The following is a 25614-nucleotide window of genomic DNA, read 5'->3' on the forward strand; positions in this document are numbered from 1 at the left end:
GGGTATTTTCTGTGACTAAAGCATTAATTAACCTTTAGAATGTCAGAATATTGACAGCTACATTTTCTTTTTTAGTCAAGCTCTATAATTCTTTATACTGAAAGAATACAATAATAATTTCATTGAGGTGGAACACAGCTTGTCTTGCCCCCTTTCTTCTCTTCTGTCACCCTTTTCCTCCTTAACAAACTCCTAGATATCTGCATGGTGTTTGAAGTTTTGGGGCATCATCTGCTCAAGTGGATCATCAAGTCCAATTATCAAGGGCTTCCTTTGCCTTGTGTCAAAAAAATTATTCAGCAAGTATGTATCTTAATATTTTCTATGTGGTGGGTTTTTTTTAAGGTTATACTCCATTTATAGTTATTATAAAATATTGGCTTATATTCCTTGTGTTGTGCAGTATATCCTTGTAGCTTATTTATTTTATACATAATAGTTTGTATGTGGTAATTTTTTTAGATTCTTAAAGTGTCAGGAGTTTCCTATTTCCAATAGAATTTTTATTTTTAAAGCTAGGTTTTTTTAATTGCTGAAATTATTTATTCAGCCCCTATTTATTGTGTTTATTCTGTTTTTAAATGTTTTAGTGTAATCATTTTCCCCCAGGTTCATCTTCTGTAATAATTACTAGATGGGGAGCTGAGTGTAATGCCTGATTTTAGAAATTTGGAGCCCTTATCTAGAAGTTCTGGTTGCAAAAATTGATTATATATTAATAGAAAATTGTCAGATTATTACCGTCTCTTTATATAACATTATTCATGAGCATTTTCTCATATTCTAAACAGCTTTCAATATATAGTGAAGAAGTTTGTCATCAGGAAAGTGGTAATACTTCAGAGGGCAAACAGTTTGTTTAGATAATGTGTTTTGTTGGACAGAGCTCCAAACTGGAAAGCAAGAGACCTCAGTTCTTCATCAACAAGGAAATTTGAATTTAAAGATACCTAAATCTCTTTCATGACCTACATTTCAGTAGTTAAAGGACAATGTCAACTGTTTATTCTTCGTCTCTGTAATGTATCAATAAATATCTCCAAATAGAATTAGCTTTGTAAAACTTGGAAGAACTTTTTATTGTAAATAAACTCTTGCCTTTGTTCATAGTTTACAATTAATCTTTCTGGGGAAGTTTGTTGTGCTTTAAAAAAAATGCTTTCTTTGTAGAAAACTACCATATCATTTTTATTTTTTCAAAATGTTGCATTGTGATTTTTTCCTTCTCCAGAAAGACTTGTATTTTGTGTTTGCAAGTCTACTGCTCTATTCCCATTCAGGTGTTACAGGGTCTGGATTATTTACACACCAAGTGCCGTATCATCCACACTGACATTAAACCAGAAAACATCTTGTTGTCAGTGAATGAACAGTACATCCGGAGGCTGGCTGCAGAAGCAACAGAATGGCAGCGATCTGGAGCTCCTCCACCTTCTGGATCTGCAGGTATATTTTCTTTGGGGACTTCACTTTCATTAGAAGTTAAGAGAAGTTCTTGTTTTTATTCTATTACCTGACAGTTAAGTAAAAGTAAAGCACCACTAATTCATTTAACAGTAAGATACAATAAGTACTTACATAAGAAGTAGTTCCAGCCTTCAAAGGACTTTTTATACTCAGTATTATTCCCATAGGAGAAGAAGACTGTGCCTTTTAGGTCCAGATATGTTGTGTATTGTAAAAGCTGATTCATGTTGTTGTTAAAATGTTTTCTCTTGTGATTAGATGGTCTTTTTTGATGTTCATACATGCTCACCTATGTGAATCAGTGATCCCTGTGCAGGGGCAAGATAACATTGCTAGTAAGAGCTTGGGTTTAAGCACTGGAGTGGACATACCTATTTTGACTCCTTGCTTCATTCATTTAATGACCTTGGGCACATGACTTGACTTCTTTTTTCTCATGCAGGAGTTACTCGGATTAAATTTCATGTTAAAGCAGTTAGTAGTATGCCACACAGTATTATGCGTTAAATAAATGGTGGCTACTATGATTATGATGATTTTTTTCCATTTGTGGTACAGATTTTAATTTTAGTAGTTTAATTATATTTGAGGAACTCTCTTGATCCTCAAGTTGAAATATCAATTATCCAGAGACTTCCTTTGAAAAAGAAGACCTACAAAGGGGGCAAGGGGCAGTTGTTCAATGGGCATAGTTTCATTTTTGCACAATGAAAAAGTTCTAGAAATGTTACACTGTGTGAAATTAACACTACTGAACTGTATGCTTAAGGATGGTTAAGAGGGAAATTGTATATTACAAGTTTCTTACCACAATTTAAAAAAAAAATTTTTTTTTTTTTTAAGGAAGACTGAAGATTCTACCTCCCACCTAAGCTAAACTAATATCCATAACATGCTATGTAATAAATTACTGTAGCTTTTGATGCCACTCTCCTTTTAAAACTGACAAGTGTCACAGGGAAGAATTAGTCCTGGGTGGGGATGAGAGGGTTGTTGCCTATCCTTTTCTGTTTTAAGCAGTACATGGGAATGAGTTTTTAGCAGCATTAATGATGTAAATCAGAAAGGAGGACTTGGTTCTTTGCATATATTGATGCTATCTGGAGAAGAATTTATTAAAATTTATTTTAAGTTTGTTGACTTTTGTATGCATTGTTTGTTCTTTTTAAAAAAATAATGTTGCTTCTACCAAAATTGCTTAAAAACAGTAGTTCTCTCTACAATATAAACTGTACAAGAAAGACTTTTCATTCTGGTAGGGTGTCTTAGTTTATATTGCCTGCTGAATGCAAGGATTCTTACTTGGTTTTCTTTTCTTTTCAGTCAGTACTGCACCCCAGCCTAAACCAGTAAGTATAAGGTGTTTCTATATTTAATTCTGATCTATGGGCAATGGGCAGGGATTCTTCTGTTATGGATCACAGTTTATTTAGAGTTTGGAAACCAGAAAAAAAATATATTCCTGCACTTCTATAATTTTCTCCAATAAATTCCTGTGCATCTTCAGCAAGTTTGTACTGGTGAGGTTTCCATAAATTTGAGCATGAGAGTGGACCAGCCCCACAGACTGTTCAGAGGACCAAGATTTGTTGTTAATTTTGTTTTAATTTGGTTTCTTGAGAGTATCTGCATTTTTTAAATTAATGAAAAGCTTAAGTGCTATGTTAGGACAAGAGTGGAATTTAACTAGGAAGTAATTAAAATTAACAGTTATCTCCAACTGGGGATAATGGATTAGCCACCTGAAGGCTTTATCTGTTTGTAATCTCCGCCCAGGCTGACAAAATGTCAAAGAATAAGAAGAAGAAATTGAAGAAGAAGCAGAAGCGCCAGGCAGAATTACTAGAGAAGCGAATGCAGGAAATTGAGGAAATGGAGAAAGAGTCGGGCCCTGGACAAAAAAGACCAAACAAGCAAGAAGAATCAGAGAGTCCTGTTGAAAGACCCTTGAAAGAGAACCCACCTAATAAAATGACCCAAGAAAAACTTGGTATAAATAGAGCATCACAAAAATTACTTTATAGCAAACTTTAACATTAATTTATCATTGTTTTATAATATAGTGGTTTCATGCATATACAACATCTCTGGGGATGTCGTTATACAGTAAGAATACAGAATTTGTCATAAATGTTAGGTAGGTAATATTCAAATGTAATTTCTAACTTTTCTCAGGATATGCAACGTAGACCTCATTTAGCAATTGGGTAAGAATAAGAAGATCTTTGTCCTTTCATAAATAGATTTTAGATGTGCAGTCATGTTTTTATGTCACCCTGTATAAGTTCTAGAAAACGTTTTAATCTTGTGGAGAGATTTTTTTTTTGTTCTTTCACGCATATGCATACACGTACATCCTTTTTGTCTTTGTTCCTTAGAAGAGTCAAGTACCATTCACCAGGATCAAACACTTACGGAACATGGTGTAGAGGGTGGTGCAGCAGAAATAAATTGCAATGGAGTAATTGAAGTCGTTAATTATACTGAGAACAATAATAAAGAAACATTGAGGCTTAAAGAGGATCTACATAATGCTAATGGCTGTGATGTCCAAAATTTGAAGCAGGAACCTAGTTTTCTAAGTTCCCAAAATGGAGACAGCAGCACATCTCAAGAAACAGACTCCTGTACACCTGTAACCTCTGAGGTGTCAGATACCATGATGTGCCAGTCTTCATCAAATGTAGACCGGTCATTCAGTGCACAGGACATTAGCCAACTTCAAGAAAGCATTCGAGCAGAGATACCCTGTGAAGATGAGCAAGAGCAAGAACATAATGGACCACTAGACAACAAAGGTACTTCCCTAGGACTCCTTCCCTGCATAACATGTTCATGAATTTCTAATAAGTCAGACAGACAAAGACAAATAATGTATGTTATCACTTATCTGTGGAACCTAAAAAATAAAACAGATGAATTCAGCAAAACAGAAACAGACTCACAGATATAGAGAATGATAGGTGATTACCAGTATGGAGAGGGAGGAAGGGAAAGGAGGAGGGGTGGGAGTAGGGGATTGAGAGGAACAAGCTACCATATATAATAAAATAGATAGGCTACAGGGATATATTGTACAGCACAGGGAAATATAGCATTACTTTTTGGTGACTTTAAATGGATTATAATCTATAAAAATTCTGAGTTGCTGTGTTTTATACCTGAAACTAATATGTTGTAAATCAGCTATACAATTTTTTTAAATTCACCACATAGAAAAAAATTTTTCATGAATTTCTAAACTAAAAGTACCATTGTTGTTATAAATACAGCTTTTCAGCAGGTGTCCAAGTCACCTTCAGTGTGTAATGTGTAGCTCAGTTTGATTTTTATTGGTTAAACAGTGAGTATACAGCATTTTACTTGTTGCTGTGAAGGCAGAGGTTTTAATTCTGGGAAGTCAGGGTGTTGCTTTACTTGGTTTATTTTAGAAAATTTATTGTAGGTTGCCAGTTGGGGACCTGGGTGAATTACTTCGTAGAGTTTCATTAACCTTTGGTTATTTCTGTGTTCATTGAACAGTCTTATTGATGATACCTGTTGTCTATAGGAAAATCCACTGCTGGAAATTTTCTTGTTAATCCCCTTGAGCCAAAAAATGCAGAAAAGCTCCAAGTGAAGATTGCTGATCTTGGAAATGCCTGTTGGGTGGTAAGTGAAACTTGTCTCAGTCTTTTGAAGTGACTGGGGATAGATGAGAAGTTGGACTTAGTTGTGCTAAAAGAAGAAAACATCTGCAGTTCTATACCCAAATTGCCAGTTAACATTTTAGTGAACTTTTTTTTACTTTTTCTTTTAACCATTTACACGAGTAGAGAGAATGGTATGATCCTGCCCCTATTCCAGGTACCTGTCACCCAGATTCAGTAATGTCAACTCCTGGCCGGTTTTGTTTTATCTATATCCTCATTGACTTTCATACTCTCAATACCCACGTTCATACTTTCCCCTATTTTTAAAATCAGCATCTAACTTATTAATTGTAACCTTTTAATTCATTTAATATATTTCGAACACTTTTGTCAACCAGAAATTTACATCAAATTCAGTTGGTTATGTGATATTTGCCAGTATACTATAACCTTTACATACTCTTGACAGTTCTTTGTGATGAACATCTTTGCTCATGAGTCTTTTGAAGTTGACCTTAGGATGTACTAGACATGAAATTACTAAGTCAGAAGTTGGGTACTTTTTTTAAAGGAGGTTTTTGACATATAGTGTCATATTAGTACTGTTGTTTACCTAGTTAAGAATGCTTTTTGTGGTTTTTTTGTTTGTTTGTTTGTTTTGCGGTACGCGGGCCTCTCACTGTTGTGGCCTCTCCCGTTGTGAAGCACAGGCTCCGGACGTGCAGGCTCAGCGGCCATGGCTCACGGGCCCAGCCGCTCCGCAGCATGTGGGATCCTCCCGGACCGGGGCACGAACCCGTGTCCCCTGCATCGGCAGGCAGACTCTCAACCACTGCACCACCAGGGAAGCCCTTTTGTGTTATTTTTAATGAATATCTTTAAAAAATCTACAATAGAATGATTTGCACATAAATGATACTATTCAAAGAGCTGTATGCTTTGTAAACAGGGATATTGGAGACAGTTTGAGGCAAAATCCACTTTAATAGGTCTTAGGTTTACTTTTGTACTTCAAATTCCCTATTCCACATGACATCCTGTATCTAGTGGTTCATAACTTAGAAGGATCTCACTTTCAATATCGATTCTAGAATATTGTGATAACTTTGTGGAAAAACTGAAGTCAGTGCTTAGCACTGACGGATAGAAATGTAGAAAAGCTTTTCAAGGAATTAGAATTATTTCACCACGCCACCAGACAGTCCAGGCCACCATATATTTTCACCTGGGTGAGTTACATTAGCCTCCTCACTTCTCTCTTCTGTTGTCCTTCCCTCTTACTGACTGTTCTCAACATAGCTCTCAGAGTGATCCTTTTAAATGCAAGTCACGTCAGATATTCTTAAAACCTTGTGGTGGCTTCCTTCAGAATGAGTGCCAAAGTCCCTACCATGGCCCACACACCACCAAGCAAAAAACACTTATTATTTCTTCTGCCTGGAATTCTCTTCCCAAGATAATGTGTATAATTCACTCCTTCATTTTCTTCAAGTTCCTATTGAGATGTCATCTTACCCAGGGAGATCTTCCCCTGAACACCTAACATACAGTAATTAGCAAACCACCACTCTTTACACCCATTTTCTTTTTCTTCCTCTCCTCCCTCAATTCTTTTTTCTCCACAACACTTAACCCAATCTGATACTAGATATTTGTTTGTTTAATATCCCTCTCGCTATAATGTATGTCCCATCACAGCAGAGATTTTTTTCATTCACTGCTGTATCTATGGTACTTAGATCAGTGCCTGATATATAGGAGGTGCTCATTAAATATTCAAGTAAAACAATTACAGAGGAAAATATTGCCTCTGTAACAAATATCACATGGTATAAACTTCAAACGTTTGTCGGTTTTCTGCTCACATCATGTTTCAACCTCCTTTGCCTTTGTGTTTGGAACACCTTCCTTCATGCCTGCGTATGCATTTGGCATACTCTGCTTTATTTGGGTGCAGTCTTTCCTGTCATTTTTACTACAACAGAATTAATCTCTCTCTCTTCAACTATTATATACATTTTTTAATGGGTCTCTGTGCTAAAATGACTTTACATTCTTCTCATCCATTTATTCATTCAGCAAATATATTGGTACATATTCTGACCTGGGCACTAGGACAGTGGTGAACTGGACATGGGTGCCTTGTCCTGCTGGATCTTGGTCTAATCTCACATCTTGTTGGTCTCTTAAGCACAGCAGCATGTGGTATTTGGTAATGGAATTTTAGATGATTTTCAAAGAGTTTGATTTTTTCAAATATTATATTTTTGCTCATCAGTTATGCACATGCATATATAGTTTAGGGACACTTACATAGATTTTGATTCAAAAGTCTGTCCCCCCTCCCTTTGCCAATTTGTCACTCCCCACGTGAGGGTATTTACCTTCGCATTGCTAATAAATAAATTGGGTATATTGCTTCCAATTCTTTTTTTCAGTTTTAGGTATTTCTGCCTTTTCGAAAGTAGGACCTATCTACCACTACAACCATCCCCTATCTTGTCAATTTAATATGACTTGGCTAAATGACTCCATGTTTACATTATTAGGACTCTAACGCTGTCTTCAGCTGAACTAAGCATATATTGTGGTATGATTCCTTTTCCCTTTCTGCCTAACACTGTGTTTCATTTGCTTAGTTGTCTTTGTATTACTTATCACTTAATTCCACCCCACACTTTGATCCAGTGCTATGATTACACTTTAATACACATGGATACCTTGGGTATTGTTTCAACTTTTTCTTCCTAAAGAGCTCTATCCTGGAACCTGTGCTCTGCTAATTTGTGTTCATCTCTTGGGTTGCCCTGTAGCTTGCTGCATCACTGACACTTGGGATTTCCTTTCATAAATGTCCTGGAGATTATTTTTATATCCCGTTTCCTGTCTCTCTGATCTTCTTTCTTGGTTTACTCCATCATGGTTTTTGTTTGTTTGTTGTTTGTTTGCTTGTTTTAATATCTTTATTGGAATATAATTGCTTTACAATGGTGTATTAGTTTCTGCTTTATATCAAAGTGAATCAGCTATACCTATACATATATCCCCATATCTCCTCCCTCTTGCATCTCCTACCCTCCCTATTTTGTTTGTTTGTTTGAAGTATATACAACTTCTAGTAGCTTCCTCAGAAAGGGTGTGTGTGATTGAGGGAGTGGGCATGCTTGTATGTCTAATAATGTCTTTATTCTGTTTTTACACTCAGTTGGCTGCATGTAAAATTCTAGGTTGAAAATCATTTTCCCTCAGAATGTTTGTCATTGCTCCATTGTTTTCTAGTTTCCTGTCTTATTGCTGCTAAAAGACCAAAGTCATTCTGATTCTTGGACCTTTGTATGAAGCCTTTTCCCCTGTGAAAGTCTGCAGGATCATTTCACAGCGATGTGCCTCATGAGGTCTGTTTTCATCGATTAGCTAAGGGACCCAGTGTGCACTTTCAGTATTGAAACTCTGGTTCTTTGGTTTTGATTCTTTCTTGATTTTTTTTCTCTTTTTTAATTCTCTAGCTCTGACATCTCATTATTCAAATGTTAGATTTATGCAGGTTCTCTCATTTTCTTTCTCTCCTATTTTCTAGATTTTTCTTTTTGCTTATTTTCTGGGAGATTTCTCAGCTTGTTCTTTTAAGCCTTATTTTTTCTTATTTCTCCTATTATATCCTTACTTTCCAAGAGTTCTTTGGTTCCCTGATTATCTCTGAGAGGATATTGATTATTTTTTCATTTTTGACATTTTCTTCTTCTTTTTTTTTTTAAATATTCATTTTATCAACCTGTAATTCACAAGTGTCTGATTTTTTTTTTTTGTCTGAATTGGGTCTTCGTTGCTGCATGCAGGCTTTGTCTAGTTGCGGTGAACAGGGGCTACTCTTTGTTGTGGTGCGGTGGCTTCTCTTGTTGCAGAGCACAGGCTCTAGGCGTGTGGGCTTCAGTAGTTGAGGCACGTAGGCTCAGTAGTTGTGGCTCACGGGCTCTAGAGCACAGGCTCGGTAGTTGTGGCACACAGGCTTAGTTGCTCCACGGCATGTGGGATATTCCCAGACCAGGGATTGAACCCATGTCGCCTGCATCGGCAAGTGGATACTTAACCACTGCGCCACCAGGGAAGTCCTCTACTTCTTTACATAGTGTCTCTTGCCTTCTTTGTTCAGGATCATTAAACAAAAAACTGACCATATGAATGGAGTGCCAGAAAGCTGTTCGGAAGCTTTGTGCCTGGGTGGTTCTTGTTGACTGTCATTCACTATAAAATGATTTGTCTGAGCTATTTCATTTCATCCTCAGATGTCAGGGTCTTGGATTGGTCATACTTCCTGCAGAAAATTTACAGTCTTCCTCAGATCTCTTACCTGGGGAGTGAATGCCTGGCTGCTAGTGTTTTGGAAACTGAGTTAAGCAAGAAAACTGGGGTTCAACATGCAATTTACATGTAGTCACTTAATTTCCCTGTTTTCAGGATAGTACTCTCCCCTCAACCATGCCGAGCATCCTCCAGAAACTGTCTTACCCACTCCAGAGAAGCCCTCTAAGTGTCTGTCAGGCCAGGGAAAGGCTGTTATACTGCATCATGCCCTGTGTTCTGGAGCTCTCTTTCTTTAAAAGATATTCTAAAGCAGATTTCTGGAGTACCCTCCCCGCTACTTCCAGAGATACCTGATACCACCGAATCCTGAGCCTTGGGAGGACTACTGTGGAATACCTCACACTGCTTCTCCGCTTTCACCAGTGGCTTATTATTCAGCTTTCCTGGATCCATTAAGACACTTGCCAGTGATCTCTCTGCTTTCCAGCTTCTAAATAGTATTGCTCTGACTCCTTTGTCTTCTCTTTGTCAGTTTATGCTTTAAAAATTAACGCTGGGGGGCTTCCCTGGTGGCGCAGTGGTTGGGAGTCCGTCTGCCGATGCAGGGGACACGGGTTCGTGCCCCGGTCTGGGAGGATCCCGCGTGCCACAGAGCGGCTGGAACCGTGGGCCGTGGCCGCTGGGCCTGTGTGTCCGGAGCCTGTGCTCCGCGGTGGGAGAGGCCACAGCGGTGAGAGGCCCGCGTACTGCAAAAAAAAAAAAAAAGAAAAAAAGAAAAAAATAACGCTGGGGCTTCCCTGGTGGCGCAGTGGTTGAGAGTTTGCCTGCCGATGCAGGGGACACGGGTTCGTGCCCTGGTCCGGGAAGATCCCACATGCCGTGGAGCGGCTGGGCCCGTGAGCCATGGCCGCTGAGCCTGCGCGTCCGGAGCCTGTGCTCTGCAACGGGAGAGGCCACAACAGTGAGAGGTCCGCATACCGCAAAAAAAAAAAAAAAAAAATTAACGCTGGATTCGCTACAAAAGTGGAGTTTCAGGAGTGAGTGGATGTGTATGTTTCCAATCCACCTTCTTTACTTTTGCTGATTCTTGACCTCATTTACAGTGTATTTGTAAGGCAGTAGTGAGGCATGATGAGTAAAGACAACTCCCTTGAACAGCATGTTCATTTTTTTAACTGTATCACCTGCAGTACATTTCCATTTCAAACTCAGTATCTGAACCCATTGTTTTCCTGTAAAACCACTTCCCTCTCTAAGTCTCTCCATCTGTGTTTTTGTCGACAGCCTCTACCAGAGTTCTTTTTGACTCTTCCTCCTTGTCTCCCACTTGAATTGAATTTTTAAATTGTGCTCATTCTTTCTGTGAATGTCCTTGGTTTTAACTCTTCCTTCCCTATTTCCACAGCCATTGTTCAGATGTTCATTACTAAGCCTAGATCTGGCCACAAACCAGAAGATTACTGGAATGGTGTTCTCAGAGGTCCTATCAGTCTTCTTACAGTACACTGTCCTGTTTACTAACGTGCAGTGGTGTTCTCTTGTCTGCCAAATGAAATTGAAACTCTTCAACCTAGCAGTTAGCTATGTTTGGCTTTAGCAAATGTCTTTCTGTGCCATTATTTATGATGTTCCCGCCACCTGAAGTACTTTTTGCTCTTTTGCAAACTTAGTCCAGTACCCTGTGGAGCTCTGGTCAATGCTGGTTTTTCTACCTGAAGGTTTCTCTGCCTAATTTCTCCTGTTCACAAATGCTGTTCCTTGTTTTTTTGTTTGTTTGTTTTTTAAAATTTTAATAGGATTAGAAAATCATCTTTCACACTACATGTTTTAATATTTTCTGAATTTTGTTTCCTGTGTATGACTCATTTGAAGCTTCTTTTTTCTGTATTATTTTTTATTACGGAAAATTTCAAACCTATACAAAAGTAAAGAGTGGAATGATCTCCCCTGCTGTTATACTAGTGTCACCCAGCAATTATCAACTCATTGCCTGTTTTTCACCTATATCCCCACCCTGACACCCACTCGAGATCATTTTGAAGTATATCCCAGGCATCTTATTTTCATTTGTAAATATGGCTTTCTAAAAAATGATTCTTTTAGGTAACCATGACACCATTGTTAACACCTAAAAAGGTTGACAGTTAACTAATATCAAATATTCAGTCAGTTTTGCCAGTTATCTCATAAACATTCCTCTAATTTTGTTGGTTTAGAACAAGATCCAAATAAAATCCATGAATGCCAGACTGGGTACTGTGTCTCTTAAGTTGCTTTTATATAGAGGTTTTCCCTTTCTTTCCCATACATGTGTTAAAGAAACGTTTTGCTGATTGCATCCCCATGGTGCTTAACATGGTCTCTGTTTCCCCAAGATTCGTATTTGATATTTTTGGAGGAGTAAGGGAGGCAAAAGAGAATGAGAGCAAGAAGTCTTTATAGGTGGTGTTTATAAGGTTCTTAAAACTTGAAACTTACATCTTTTATTTTCCTATAATGAGCACACAGCAAGAAGAGTTTGAACTGAACCTAAATTTGTATCATTTATTTGTTGAAATACAAGTTATTAATTTTAGACAAATGAACAACTTAATTTTTGTTTGGGGTAATAGTTTTCCATTTCTTAAAAAGCGATTGTTATTCCCTAACCTGTGTATCTATATTAAGTTCAGACTCATGTTTAGAGAAATAATTTGGAGTAGACAGCGTATAAAGAAAAGTGCTGTTTGGAGCTAATAACGTCTAAATGATACTTAAGAAATTAGCCACATGGGAACTTTGGTTTGGGGAAAGCTTCGGTGAACTTATTTTAATCTCCATCATTAAGCAGTCATGACTTGTTACTTTTTAGAATAAAGGAATTTTTAAATACTGTTTCTTTCTTCATTTACTCAGCACAAACATTTCACTGAAGATATTCAGACAAGGCAGTATCGCTCCTTGGAAGTTCTGATAGGATCTGGCTATAATACCCCTGCTGATATTTGGAGCACAGCGTGCATGGTAATGTTTTTCCCATTGACTTTAACTTGTTACGTGGTAATTTGCTAATTTCAGTAGACCAGTGGATTAACAAACAGAAAAGGATTTTTTTTCTGACTCATCACTGGCACTCTGAATCCTGTGTCTGGAGAGGTCTGAATTTAAAAGCTTAGTTACAAACATCTGACATTCCGTTCGGTTCCTGCCAAATTCCTGTTAGGTGAAGGAACCAAATGTTTCCTACTACAGATTGGGGTTGCGGGGCGGCTAAAAACAACTGCTCAGACACGGTGCTGCTTTTGATGAGGAGAAGTTACTCTTACCCTTGCCCTCAGCTCTGATCTATTTTCAGATTAGGGAAAACCCTGGAAACTGCTTCATTCTGTACAGTTTAGCAGTCACTCAGCCGTCTTTGCACCTCACAGGATATGAAGCTCAGTCATCCATGGATTCATAAGTTGCTGCTTTGACCTTGTCAGGCAACTACTCAAGTAGTCAGACTTAGTTGATATTAAATGACTTCCCACAGATAGCCTCATGTTGGAACATATTATATTGTTTCCTGAAGTGGAGTGTACTCTTCAATTTGTAATTGTGGATTTACTTTTTTCTCTTCCACTCATTTTAAGTACTGGCAGGAACCATGTCTATAATGTATAGCTAAGTGTCTGGTGCAGGGCCTGGGACATTTTGAGGGGGTGCAGTGCACTGCTAATGCTAACTTCCTGGAGTTATCACAGACTTCACAGATTAAAGGCATAGTTTTCCACAAGACTACCCTCACTTCAGACACCAGCTGCAAGCTCTGGGGTCCACAGGCCACCTGCACCTCCTGACCATCTGGCTACAAATTGGGAGTTTCCATTGTCCTTTCAGATTCAGTAGTTTGCTAGAATGACTCACACAACTCAGGGAAGTTCTAAAACATTTCAGTTTTGATATAAAGGTTACAAATCAGGACCAGCCAAATGAAGACATGCATACAGTGAGGTCTGAGAGTGGACCAAAGGTTAAGCTTCTGTGTTCTTAGGACACATCAGTTTCCTGGTACGTCAGTGTGTATCACCAACCAGGGAAGTTCACCCAAGCTTTAGGTGCCCAAAGTTTTTACTGAGATTTCGTTACTTGGGCATGATTTATTGAATCATTGGTCATGTGGTTGAACTCAGTCTCCAGCCCCCTTCCCTTCCTGAGAGGTTGGGAGGTCAGTTTTGACAACACTCAGCCCAAAACCTCAACCCTCTAATTGCACAGTTGGTCTTGTCCAACTTGGCGGCATATCCAACCCCCCTCTTGAAACTGTGTCTAGGGGCCCACTATGAGTCACCTCATCAGTATAAACTTAAGTGTGGTCCGAAGGGGCCCACCACGAATAACAAAAGGCGCGTTTATCACTTGGAAAGCCCAAGAGTTGAGAGGCTTCCTCCCGGGAAACAGGAACAAGATCAAACAAATTCTTTAGTATACAATAATACTTAATAAATGTTTGTGGACCATCAAATGAGTGAACTAAATCAGAAACATATTAAACTGTCATTTCAATTAACATTTAGTATTTATAATCAACTTTGGGGAAAACTTAAAAGAGAAAGGACAGACTAGAAGCCCCAACCTGTTTTGTGTCATAAATTTCTTTGACGCCCACATTCCTGAAAACCTTTGTCTTCCAAAGATAATAAAGTTTAAACCATGTTGTTAATATGGCATGACCTTCTAAATTATTTTGTTATGGCATGTCTGTGGTCTTTTAAGGGGGAGGGCTGTCTAAATTGAAGATGATTTGGTATTGTGTGCACAAGATGAAAGAACATTGGAAGAAAATCTTCTTTCTTGCCATACTTTAAAGCTTTGTGTTGAGGAATCTGATTTGGATTGAGTTGGTAGAGGAAATAATTGATAGAGATGCCGCCATACAAAATACAGCTAGTTTGTAGGTGGCATCTGATTTATTATGATGTGGTTCTTAGTAGTGGGTTAATTGAGGGCAGTAGGTCCTGCTTGCTGTGTAACATAGTATGTACAGTGTCAGGCTTAAGAAGGCAAAAAGGCAAAAAAGATGAAAGGGGGGTGGATTAACCTTGGCCCCTCTTTGGACCAGCTCATGTGCAGGAATTTTTTTGACCAAAGGAGGGAAAGCACTTACCTGACTTGAGACAATATCATGAAAACTTGAGGCCCATTTGTTCCCCAAATTTCTCTCATTTTGCTAATAGATGTAGAAAACGTGCTTTAAATTTCACCATACTCAGAGAATAAAAATAAATCTTGGAATATCAGAAGTGCCTGGAGAGATGGATCATCCTTCATCTAGTACAATTAATTGATGGAAAGATTGGGACCCTTTCTGAGGTAAAAAGGCAAGTTGAGAGATTGCCTGCCACTTCAGTGATTGAGACTACAAAGTTAGAAGGAAAGTTATAAGAAGGGAATGCTCTGTGAAGAGCATTAAGAATTAATAAAGAATAGATGTTTTAAAATTCTCCAAACGTTCTATGGATTTTGACAAGTTTGTAATGACATGTATCTACTACCATAGTATCATACAGCATAGTTTCACTGCCCTAAGAATCCTCTGTGCTCTGTCTCTTCATCCATCTGCACCCCCTGCCAACCCCTGGCCACCACTGATGTTTTTATTGTCTCTATAGTTTTGCCTTTTCCAGAATGTCATAGTTAGAATCATACAGTGTAATTCAGTTTAGCTTTTTTTCACTTTGTAATACCATTTATTGTTCCTCCATGTCTTTTTATGACTTGATAGCTCATTCCTTTTTGTCACTGAATAATATTCCATTATCTGGATGTACCAGCACACTGGATTTATCATACCTTCCCTGATTTTGCCTCTGTCTGTTAGCATGACCCTGACTGACGTAAAATAGGCCCTGTGGTCAGTGTGAGACAAGCACAGGAGTGGGCACCAGGAGCCGTGGATTCTAGGATGGACTTGGCCTTTCTGTTCTGGTCAGTTTTCTCATCTGTAAAGGAAAGATGTTTAACTAGGTGTTTTGTAATCTAGAGTTTCTACTAGTTTTCATTTCTGATGTTGTGATCTTTCGGTTTGGTTTGGTTTTTTTACTGTTATCTTATTTATAAAATTGTAACTACTAGCAACTACCTTATGTTCCAAAAATAAAGTTCTTTTAGAGAACTTTAGGTAACGAGTTGTAAGTATCTAGGTGGAAAATTTTAGAATATTTTAAACTTTTAGAAAACTATCTACTTTTTTTTTTTAGCTTTAATATCTTCACTGAATCCCCTACTATGAGATGGAAAAATTAAAGTACTGGTTTCAGAAGAGACTGACAGACTTTGATGAATAAGAATCACAAATTGTTTCTGTTCTGCTTTGAGACCGTAAACCTCAGGATAATTAGAGGGTGAAACAGGTATCTGTTCTATCAGTGTAGTTCAGTTTCATAACAAACTGCTAGCATGTAAAACAAGCTATGCCTAGCAAGAAGCCACAGCATCTCTGACATTTTAGAGACAATCCTGAAACTTCTGCTTTTGTGGCCTTGCTCTGGGTAGTGGTACAGCCCAAGTTATACATTTTTTGAGAAAGACTATTCTATCGTAACACTGGCAAACCACCAAGACCTAGATAGACATGGGTCTGAATTGAGAATGTGCCCCAACTAAATCCACTCCACAGTTCTTGAGATTGTCTGGGCTGGTTAGTACCATTGAGTCAACCAAAACTGACCCATGGCTAGCAGTTGACTTATAACTATACTTTTTATATCAATAAGGTCCTTTTTAAAACTGCTGTTAAATTACTTGGTTTAATTTTAGTCAGTGAAAAATTAATACAACCCCATCACTCACACTCTGTCCTTCTGTACTGGTTGACACTTATTCCTGAGGAAATCACTTTTTCAGTCCCTCTCAAACACTGTTTACAAGACGTTTTCTTGTTATAGGGGACTTGTGCCTTTTCCTGGTTGGTGGATGCTAACCTGCTGGTCAATATGAGTAGCTCCTGACTCCATTTATACTTAATCTTTTTCTGTAGACCTAGGAATTGGGGACTCTATCTGGGACAGTGCTTTTCCAAAGCAAAACTTTAAAAATGTACTTTTTAGCAAACACTGAAGAGTCATAGGTAGAAAAATGTCTGAATTTTTTTGGTTTTGATTTTAGATACAGAATGTTAATTTCTAGCCATGTGAAGTTATAAGTTATTCATGTTTATCTCATTAATAATTTAATAACTTAGAATCACCTTAGATATGCCCCTCTCTGAGCAAAAAGAGAAACTTAAGAGAGCTGAATTACTGATTGAAGGATTGGGGTGTACAGGGCTTGGAATAATCCACATATTGATATTAACTGAGTTTTTGCAGTTTTCCTGCTCCATTTTATTAAGGTACAGGTGTGAAAGGAAAGCTTTTTAGGAATAATCTTAGAGAATTTTTAAATAATCATTTGCAGGTTTTCCAAGAAGAAAAAATTACTTAAAATTGAGCCAAATAGCAGTAAATTTCCCAAACGTCTTTCTTTTTTATGCTTTCATAAGCTTTCCTCTTTTTCTTAGGCCTTTGAACTGGCCACAGGCGACTATTTATTTGAACCTCATTCAGGGGAAGAGTACACTCGAGATGAAGGTAAGTCCCCTCAACCAAGGATGTCTGTGCACGGTGGCTAATGTAATTTGCTAGTACTGAAGAGCCTTAGTCTTCTTAGTGTGCTAAGTATATATAAGTCCCAGAAAAGATAGAAATATAAGATATTTTATGTTAAGTATTAGGTATCCTAGATATTTTATAATAGATATTAAAGAATTCTATATAAGAATTAGAGAAAAGGCCACAGTTGGTTAAACTAAAACTTGTATTGGGTTGGCCAAAAAGTGCCTTGAGTTTTTAAGTAAAAATAAAAGACTCATTTTCACCAAGAACTTTATTGAACAACGTACTCACCCTTTTGTTCCACTACCTTCTGCCATTTTTCAGGCAACTTCATAATTCCATTTTCCCAAAACTTTTATCTTTTTGAGTAAAGAACTGTTCCAGGTGTCTTCCAGGGGATTGAAATTTTTTCCATTAGGAGAATTTTGTAAAGATTGAAATAAATGGAAATCTGAAGGTGCAATGTCTGGTGAATACGGCAGTTGAATCAGAACTTCCCAGCCACACTGTAACATTTTTTGCCTGGTCATCAGAGAAACATGTGGTCTTGCGTTATCTTGATGGAAGATTATACATTTTCTGTTGACTAATTCTGGACATTTTTCATCAAGTGCTGCTTTCAGTTGGTCTAATTGGGAGCAGTACTTGTTGAAATTAATCGTTTCGTTTTCTGGAAGGAGCTCATAATAGAGGACACCCTTCCAATCCCACCATGTACACAACATTACCGTCTTTGGATGAAGACCAGCCTTTGGTGTGATTGGTGGTGGTTCATTTCACTTGCCCCACGATCTCTTCTGTTCCACATTATTGTACAGTATCCACTTTTCATCGCCCGTCACGATTTGTTTTAAAAATGGAACATTTTCATTACATTTAAGTAGAAAAATCGCATGCAGAAATACGGTCAAGAAGGTTTTTTTCGCTTAACTTACGTGGAACCCAAACATCAAAGCGATTAACATAACCTAGCTGGTGCAAATGATTTTCAGCGCTTGGTTTGGATATTTTGAGTATGTCACCTGTCTCCTGCGTGGTATAACATTGATTGTTCTCAGTGTTTCGATTGATCGTTATCAACTTCAACTGGTCTACCCGACCGTGGAGCATTATCCAGCGAGAAATCTCCAACATGAAACTTTGCAAACCACTTTTGACACATTTGTCAGTCACAGTACCTTCTGCATACACTGCACAAATCTTTTTTTGCGTTTCAGTTGTGTTTTTAACCTTTCTTGAAATAATAAAGCATAATATGCCGAAAATGTTGCTTTTTTCACAAAAATTCACCAATTTTGATAAGTCTTTTTTTAAAACACACACTGATAAGACAAGCTGTCACATACAATCTAACAAAATTGTTTTGAATGAAGTTAAAGACACGTAAGTGCTACTAGAGCCATCTTACGTCATAACCCGAAGGAACCTTTTGGCCAAACCAATATTTGCCAGGTTTCTTATAAAACATCTAGTCATTTTCCTTCCTGTGTAAATCAGTGATTCATTCTTTACCCAGTTTGGATCTGCCTGTTCATCAACTTGTTGCCCAGTTATGCTTGCAACTTTATTTGGAAGTCGATTTTATCAGATACACACTACTTGAATGCAGAGAATATATCCTATTTGTCTATATAAATTGTACAACATTCAGCATTCTTTTTGCTCCTTTCTGAAAATTAAAGCTGTATTTTTCTTTTTAAATGATACTAACATTTGGATTCCATTTTAAAACAAAATATTATTGGTTTATATTTTGCAATACCAGTGGGAAAAGCCCAAGGCGTCAGGTGTTCTGAGAGGCTGTGAAAGCAGACAACTAAATGTGTCATGATTTTTTAAAAATCATAGTGGCATTCAAGTAACTAGATGAAATAATAATGTGAATAAGAAAACTTTATTAAAGGAATGTTCTACCTTCTTTATTATACAGTTTTGGCGCTTTTGTTTTCAGGATTAATGGGGATTACTTTGAGAGAGCACTACCAGTGTACCCTCCCGATGCAGAAAATATATCTTTTACTTTCTGTGCTTTCCTTGATTCTTGGGGAAATCAGGTTCTGCTTTATGGAACCAACAGTGCTATTTCTCAAACTGGTCCCCTGGGATGTCAAAAGGCAATGTTAGTAAGGCCTGCTGATATTCCTAATAAGTACCGTTTGAAAAATGCTCTGCTAACTAATCACCATAGCCATATGCCTGTTTTAGTGGGTACAGTTTGGACATGTTTTCTGTATATAAGCCCCTTTTACTGTAATTACTACCTGTGTACACACTTTATTTTTCCCTGTTATCTGCTTGCTTTTTTCTGGGTTATAAGTTTGGGGCTGTAGACTTAACATCGTTTTAGAAATGCCCTATCAAATCTGTTTGCAAGGGTAATTAACTTTTTTCTCTTTATTTCCCTGGATTCCCTATAAATAGTGTGTGGTACAGACTCATATAGTGGCTAGAATTACATTGTACAGGATCTTATGCTACCAAACCTGAAAATTGAAATGTATATGAAAAGACTCAAGTAAGGGAAAAGGGAGAACCAGTTACCCTAGATATTTATATCCTAATTTATTCCCTCCTATTCCAGCCCTTAGATAAAACCTCAGATTACTACTGTTTGGCCCATAGGAGCAGGAAAAAGCAAACCCTATCCCCTGGCTAGTATATGCATAGTGTTACAAGTCCTGGTAAGACTGGGGCCTAAGTAGCATGTCCTCTGTTATTAGGGACATTCCACAACCCTAAATCTTGGAATAATAGTTGATAATTTTGCCTGTCAGATATATTAATCCTATGATTAATTGATAAGCCAGAGATAGGTTGCTGGAATTTAAAGTAATATAACAATTTTAAGGGAAAAATAATTCCTTGGTAGGAAAAATATTAAAAGAACCAGTACTTTACTTGGAAGTTTACAGGAAGACAAATTATAGTCTCATTTATAATTAATTTATACAAAGATATTTACTTGCAGATCCTGCCTAAAATTGGCAGAAATTTTTTGGCAGCCAAATACTTGTTACCAAACCATAAATTCAGTAAAAACTGCCCAAAAGTTATAGTGAATTCATAAAGTTCTTCTAAAATGACACCACTGAGTCCTTTACATGAGAAATAGATGTGACCTGAAACCTTCACAAATTCCCAGATAAGTGTATGTCTCTAGCATATGATTTTACCCTAAGATACATTATTGGAAGTTTTAAGTGATTGCTTTTGACCTGGATTCTGTAACTACAGGATTAAAGTCATTTTTAAAGCTGTTTTGTGGCTAGGAGCCATCACTTTTTAAAGCCTCTTCATATTTTTACTTTTTGTCACCTGCAGAAAAAGGTAATAGACCTGTCCGTAGGTGTGGATGCTGGCTGGTCCCAAGCTCGTCTGCTGGTGGCAGACTGCCCACCTCCCTGGCAGTGCTCACAGTCCATATGCCTGCTGTGACAGTTACAAGACACTACATGATGTAAACATTTTAGTGGCCAAAGATAGTCAAGTAGCTATACTTTAAATGTTTGTGCTCATTTTTTCTTTAATAATGTGATTTTTTAAATTAAAAAACAGACAAAACGAAAAAACATCTGGACTAGACATGATACGATAGGGGTTTTCATTTGAGTTCTAGCTCTTATTGGCCTTGTGGCTTCAAGTATGCCGTTCTCCCAGAGGTTCCACTTTTCACCTTTAAAATGGGGTATTAAATTTTGGCCTGTTTTACAGGGTAATTGTGAAAACTCGATCATATGTGAGTGCTTTGTCATGAACATTCTTAAAGTGATATTATTACTCTGTGAAGCCCAGAGCACTATTATAAATAAATGTCTGTCCTAGAATGTCTAAAGCATATTGCTACACTCTTGTAGCTTAGCTGAAAAGCCCACCTGGACCTAGATATAGACAAAATAGAAATAAAATATTATAGATAAGCCTCCAAACTCCAGAATGGGACTTGCCAACTACTATCAAGTGACAAACCACCGGAAATAATTCTTGGCCTTCCCAGGCTTCCCTTGAGTATCCTCGGTTTTATTTGTACTTACTTTTAAACAGCTAGTTCTTGAAAAAGCTATTCATAGAAAAACCTCTTTTACAGCTTGTCCTTGATCCTGTTCTTCTTACCCTTCTATTTTAGACCACATTGCGCACATTATAGAGCTGATAGGCAGAATTCCAAGACGGTTTGCCCTCAGTGGGAAATATTCACAGGACTTCTTCAATCGCAGAGGTAGTATTGTTAACATGAGTTTTCATCTAGGCCCCAGGGATGCAACTTCAGGAAGCAGAGCATTCACACCAAGATTGTTTTTACTTATCACTCAAGTCCCACTGGAGTGGGTACCTGATTTTTAATGGTTTTCTGGATTCTCCATTAGATGGATAGAGTCCTCTTCTTCCCATTTAGGACAGAAAGCAAGCTGAAATGCTTTATAAAGAGGTGTGCATGCTACTCTTTCTGCCAATATCTAGAACTGCATTTGTTACCCCTGTTATGTATATCTTTTTTCCCCCTCTTGAAATGTTTGAAACATACAGATCACATTGCATTGATCATAGAACTTCTGGGGAAGGTGCCTCGCAAGCTCATTGTGGCAGGAAAATATTCCAAGGAATTTTTCACCAAAAAAGGTAAAATAAATGTGTTTGTTCCCAGACATTAAGGGGACAAAAGTGTTTAACAATGAAGAGGTAAGTACAGCTTGGGTACGTGTTCCCAACACATACAGAAGGATGGTCCTACCTTGAATGCTGAGCTGTGACTTAGCAGACCCTGGAGCTAGACTGCCCAGCTGCTCCACTGCTTATGTGGCCTTTGACACAACCTCAGTTTGCTGCTTTATAAATGGAGATTACTTCATATTAAATTCGTTACTATGTGTATAGTAGCTGGCACATGGTTGATTACTCCTACTACAGGACTTCTGAAAAATGGGCAGATTTTGCTGAGGCAGTTCTATCAAAGGGCAAGTAGTTTCAGCTTTTTAAGGGCAGGACTACATCTCACCTTGTAGTCCGTGATACCTAACACAGTCACTTCAACACATCAGTCATATGAATTAACTTTATACTTTGAATTGCGTAAGTTATGTTATCACTTATTAGTGAAGAAAACACAAAATAAAACTCTCACCTCAAATTTTTGCCTAGATAATATATGTTGGCGTATTTAAATACGAATTTCTTATGCATTCTAAATATATTTAAAAGCTTAAGTATGAAACCCTGACCTAGAAGGGACTAGAAAACTATCTGGACTTTTTTCCATGGTTCCCTTTTTCCTCACAACCTCTACACTAGTGCTGAGAAAAACCATCTTTCTCAACACTTGACAGCAGGCATCCTCAGAAACATTTCTTAATGTTTTTCTTTGAGGCAGAAAAATGAAGTGCTTCATAGTTTCTTCCTTGTGTGCAAAGTCAAATTAATGGTATATACCAAGTAGGTAATTAGGCACTCACTGCCCACAGAAGAGACTTCAAATACGTGTCATGTAAGAAAAGAAATTTAAAGCAGCATTTACCTTAACAAGTCACTAATCATTGACTGTCTTTTTAAAAAAACATTGTTTCAAGGAGGCAAAAAGTAATGTTCCAGAATAGTACAGAGTGTGATGCAGCTGTATCTGAAAGTTTATTTGTTCTTTTAGTTTTGTTACTTTTATACATTTGACATAGTTTTAGCTCTTTGTTTTTTAATTACTGCCTTATTTCGAAGCAACATTTGCTAAACTATTGAGCCAAAAAAAGAGTACAAGCAAATTATTCTTGGTATGTGGTGATAAATTGCCTCTGAACACTGTATGAGACCATGCTGAGTATATAGGCATTTAATATTCATTTTAGTGAATACCTAGTTCCTGATAGGCCTGCCCAGTTTGATTGGGACAAAAAATCCTGGAATGGTGGAGAAAAAAATTATTTAAAATTTTTAGGCCCTCGTGAAAAATGGAGACTCTTCTTTCCAAGGAATGCATTAGAGAAGAGATGTGCTTTGTGAATGGAGAAGGATTAGATTCTGATGGCAAAATTTGATTCTTCATAGACTATCTGGATTAGTTCCTGCACTTCCACAAAAGGATCTTGTCACTTGTCAGTGTTGGTCAGTTTCTTTTGTACTCTCTTTACCTTAGGTGACCTGAAACACATCACGAAGCTGAAACCCTGGGGGCTTTTTGAGGTTCTGGTGGAGAAGTATGAATGGTCTCAGGAAGAGGCAGCTGGTTTCACAGATTTCTTACTGCCCATGTTGGAGTTGATCCCCGAGAAGAGGGCCACTGCCGCTGATTGTCTCCGGCACCCTTGGCTCAACTCCTAAGCCCCAGCCCAGCACTGCAGCAGAGATCACACGCTGGCCCTCTGCCCCTCCCCTCCAACCATTTCCCTCTTCCCTTTTCAGGGTGAAGCTCTTCCTTCAAGGGTTTCTAGGGTGTTTTTTGGTTTTTGTTGAATCCAACATGTTCATTTGGGTTTGCTTATTTGACCCTGTGGAGATCCCCCCACAGCCATTGGGCATCCTAGGTGAATTTGGCCTTGATTGGGCTCAGCCAAAGACTAATGGACTAAAATGTGAAACAGCCTCTCACCCCTGTACCCTTGTCTTTCCATTAGGACATCCTTTAAATTATAAGCATCCTTTTAAAAAGAGCTATGAAGATGTATGAGCTCATCCTTTTATTCACTGACTCTAAGAGTCAAATTTTCTAGTGCATATCCTATTGCCAGCATAAGGATGAGAAGGGGAAAGGTATTACTTCTGTGTACAGCAGAGATATTAAACTTGCTGTATCCAGGCTGCATCATCTTCCTGGATTGTTTCTGTTGTTTTCTATGTTCACATTTTTTTCTGCGACTTTTAAACTGCTATCTTTTTAAATGAGCTGTATAAACACCGTATTTGGGTACCATTTTATCACTGTTCAAAGCACTGTCAAATTCCTTTCATCCTTTAATAACTCTAAGATCCTCGAATCTTCAGTCTGATTTTTGATGGAAACAAAAATGGAACCACTGACTAGTAGTTTCTTCAGAACCACATATATTCTGCAAACTGTCCTTTCCTATGTCTCTTCTGTACCCTACCAGCAGAGTTACTTTGATTGGCTGTTTGTTTTGTTTTTTAATCCCTGGCTGGCACTTTACTCATTGCACTTGAGTTTATTGCCCCACAACTAAAGAATTCAGGATGACTCTAGAAAGGAAAACTGGATTTCAGAGATTTCCCATCTGAGAAGCAACTGTCCTAGAGTTCTCGGTTCTTTTACAAACAGTCCCCAACTTTTATTTACAGCTTTTTCTTTACCTTGTCCAGAATTCAGCCTTAAAGCAGTTTCCCCCTACGGCTTTGCCTTTCTCATTTTCTCAGAGGCTTCATTCAGGTCTTAAATGAAATCCCAGGATACAAGAACCAAGGGGAGGGGGGTGGGATGGCACTTTTTTTTTATTGTTTATTTTGAGGGTTGTAGGGGTTTTTTTCTCTTTTTGTTTGGTTTAAGGTTAGCCATTCTCTGCTGCTATTCCTTTGTATAATGTAAGTTTTAAATTTTGCGATGATTGAAATGTACTTGAGGCTTTTTTTTTTTTTTTTTAATGAGAAAAGGCGTTGTGAATATTATTTTAGGATGGGCCTCTCCTAGACTTGCCCTAGACATTACATATATTCCTCGGGTCATATTGAAAAGCAAAAGAGGGACAGGATTGGGGTCACAGCTGCTTGTTCTGCACGGACCAAGTGGGCCTTGGGGATTACAGCATTCTCCAGAAGCGGCTACAGGACTCTGATTTACAGAAAGCCGAGGAGGTGCAACTTGAGGCTCTACTAGCAAAGCACCGATGAGACTGTTAGGTAGCCAACTTCCTTTACAGGAGATTGGAATCTAGATTCTGTCATTTATCTACCAACAAAGGCAAAGGAAAAAGTGGTGCAATTATGCAATCCATTTAACTCGTAAACATATTACCCTGAATAACTGGCCAGCCGTTCATCGATCCTTGATGGATAGTTCTGAAATCAGACATGTTCCTGTAGAAAGAATTTGAAGTGAGGCTGTTCTATGCACCTATCAAGAATAAAGAAAATAGATTGTATCAAACAACGGCAGGGAAAATCCTTCAGCAATTCTAATCCACTTTGGGTTTTCAGCGATATATACATCTAAAGCAATACCAGACTAGAACTGAATTCTTTTCTATGCTGTAAAATCACAATTGTGGAATTACAGGGATTCTGGTGATGACATTAAGGTGAACTAACCAAACACACACAAATAGAAGGCCCTGTTTTAACAACTGACATGAAGAGAAATTTTAATAAGAGAGAACCTGTAACTTTTTGGAAATGTTTTCCCACCAAACAAGGGCTTTTCCTCTATCACTTAAGGAGCCAGATGAATTAAAAGCCGTAGAAAGAGGCAGCTGTAGAATTTGATCTTCCAAGCACCCCATCTACCTTTCCTGAACTCAATCATAATGTCAAATTGCCAGGATCTCACTAAAGGATTTCTATTTGCTGTCAGTAAAAAATAAAACCCCAAACACATTTTTATTCTTTCTACTGGTTGCATTGTCTGTTTTCTTTGTAAATGCAGTACAATAAACAAATTATTTAATAACCTA

General features: G+C 37.8%; 1 protein-coding gene across 4 annotated transcripts in view; it reads left to right on the forward strand.

Annotated features, from left to right (window-relative positions):
- The window catches only part of SRPK1 (SRSF protein kinase 1), an 81315-nt gene extending 55701 nt beyond the window's left edge, over window positions 1-25614 (forward strand). The window contains exons 7-17 of one of the 4 annotated variants that reach the window (XM_082663268.1): window positions 197-303; window positions 1281-1446; window positions 2791-2816; window positions 3244-3457; window positions 3846-4265; window positions 5018-5118; window positions 10807-10881; window positions 12297-12404; window positions 16921-16990; window positions 21539-21631; window positions 23133-25614. In XM_082663268.1, coding sequence (XP_082519394.1) covers window positions 197-303; window positions 1281-1446; window positions 2791-2816; window positions 3244-3457; window positions 3846-4265; window positions 5018-5118; window positions 10807-10881; window positions 12297-12404; window positions 16921-16990; window positions 21539-21631; window positions 23133-23317 — 1565 coding nt within the window. In that variant the 3' untranslated portion in view covers window positions 23318-25614. Of the gene's footprint in view, window positions 1-196; window positions 304-1280; window positions 1447-2790; window positions 2817-3243; window positions 3458-3845; window positions 4266-5017; window positions 5119-10806; window positions 10882-12296; window positions 12405-16920; window positions 16991-21137; window positions 21231-21538; window positions 21632-23132 lie in introns of all 4 variants that reach the window. The other 3 variants (XM_082663267.1, XM_082663269.1, XM_082663270.1) reach the window with 3 other exon arrangements.

Source organism: Grampus griseus (genome assembly GCF_964374135.1).
Source record: "Grampus griseus genome assembly, chromosome: 10".
NCBI classification, from domain to species: domain Eukaryota; kingdom Metazoa; phylum Chordata; class Mammalia; order Artiodactyla; family Delphinidae; genus Grampus; species Grampus griseus.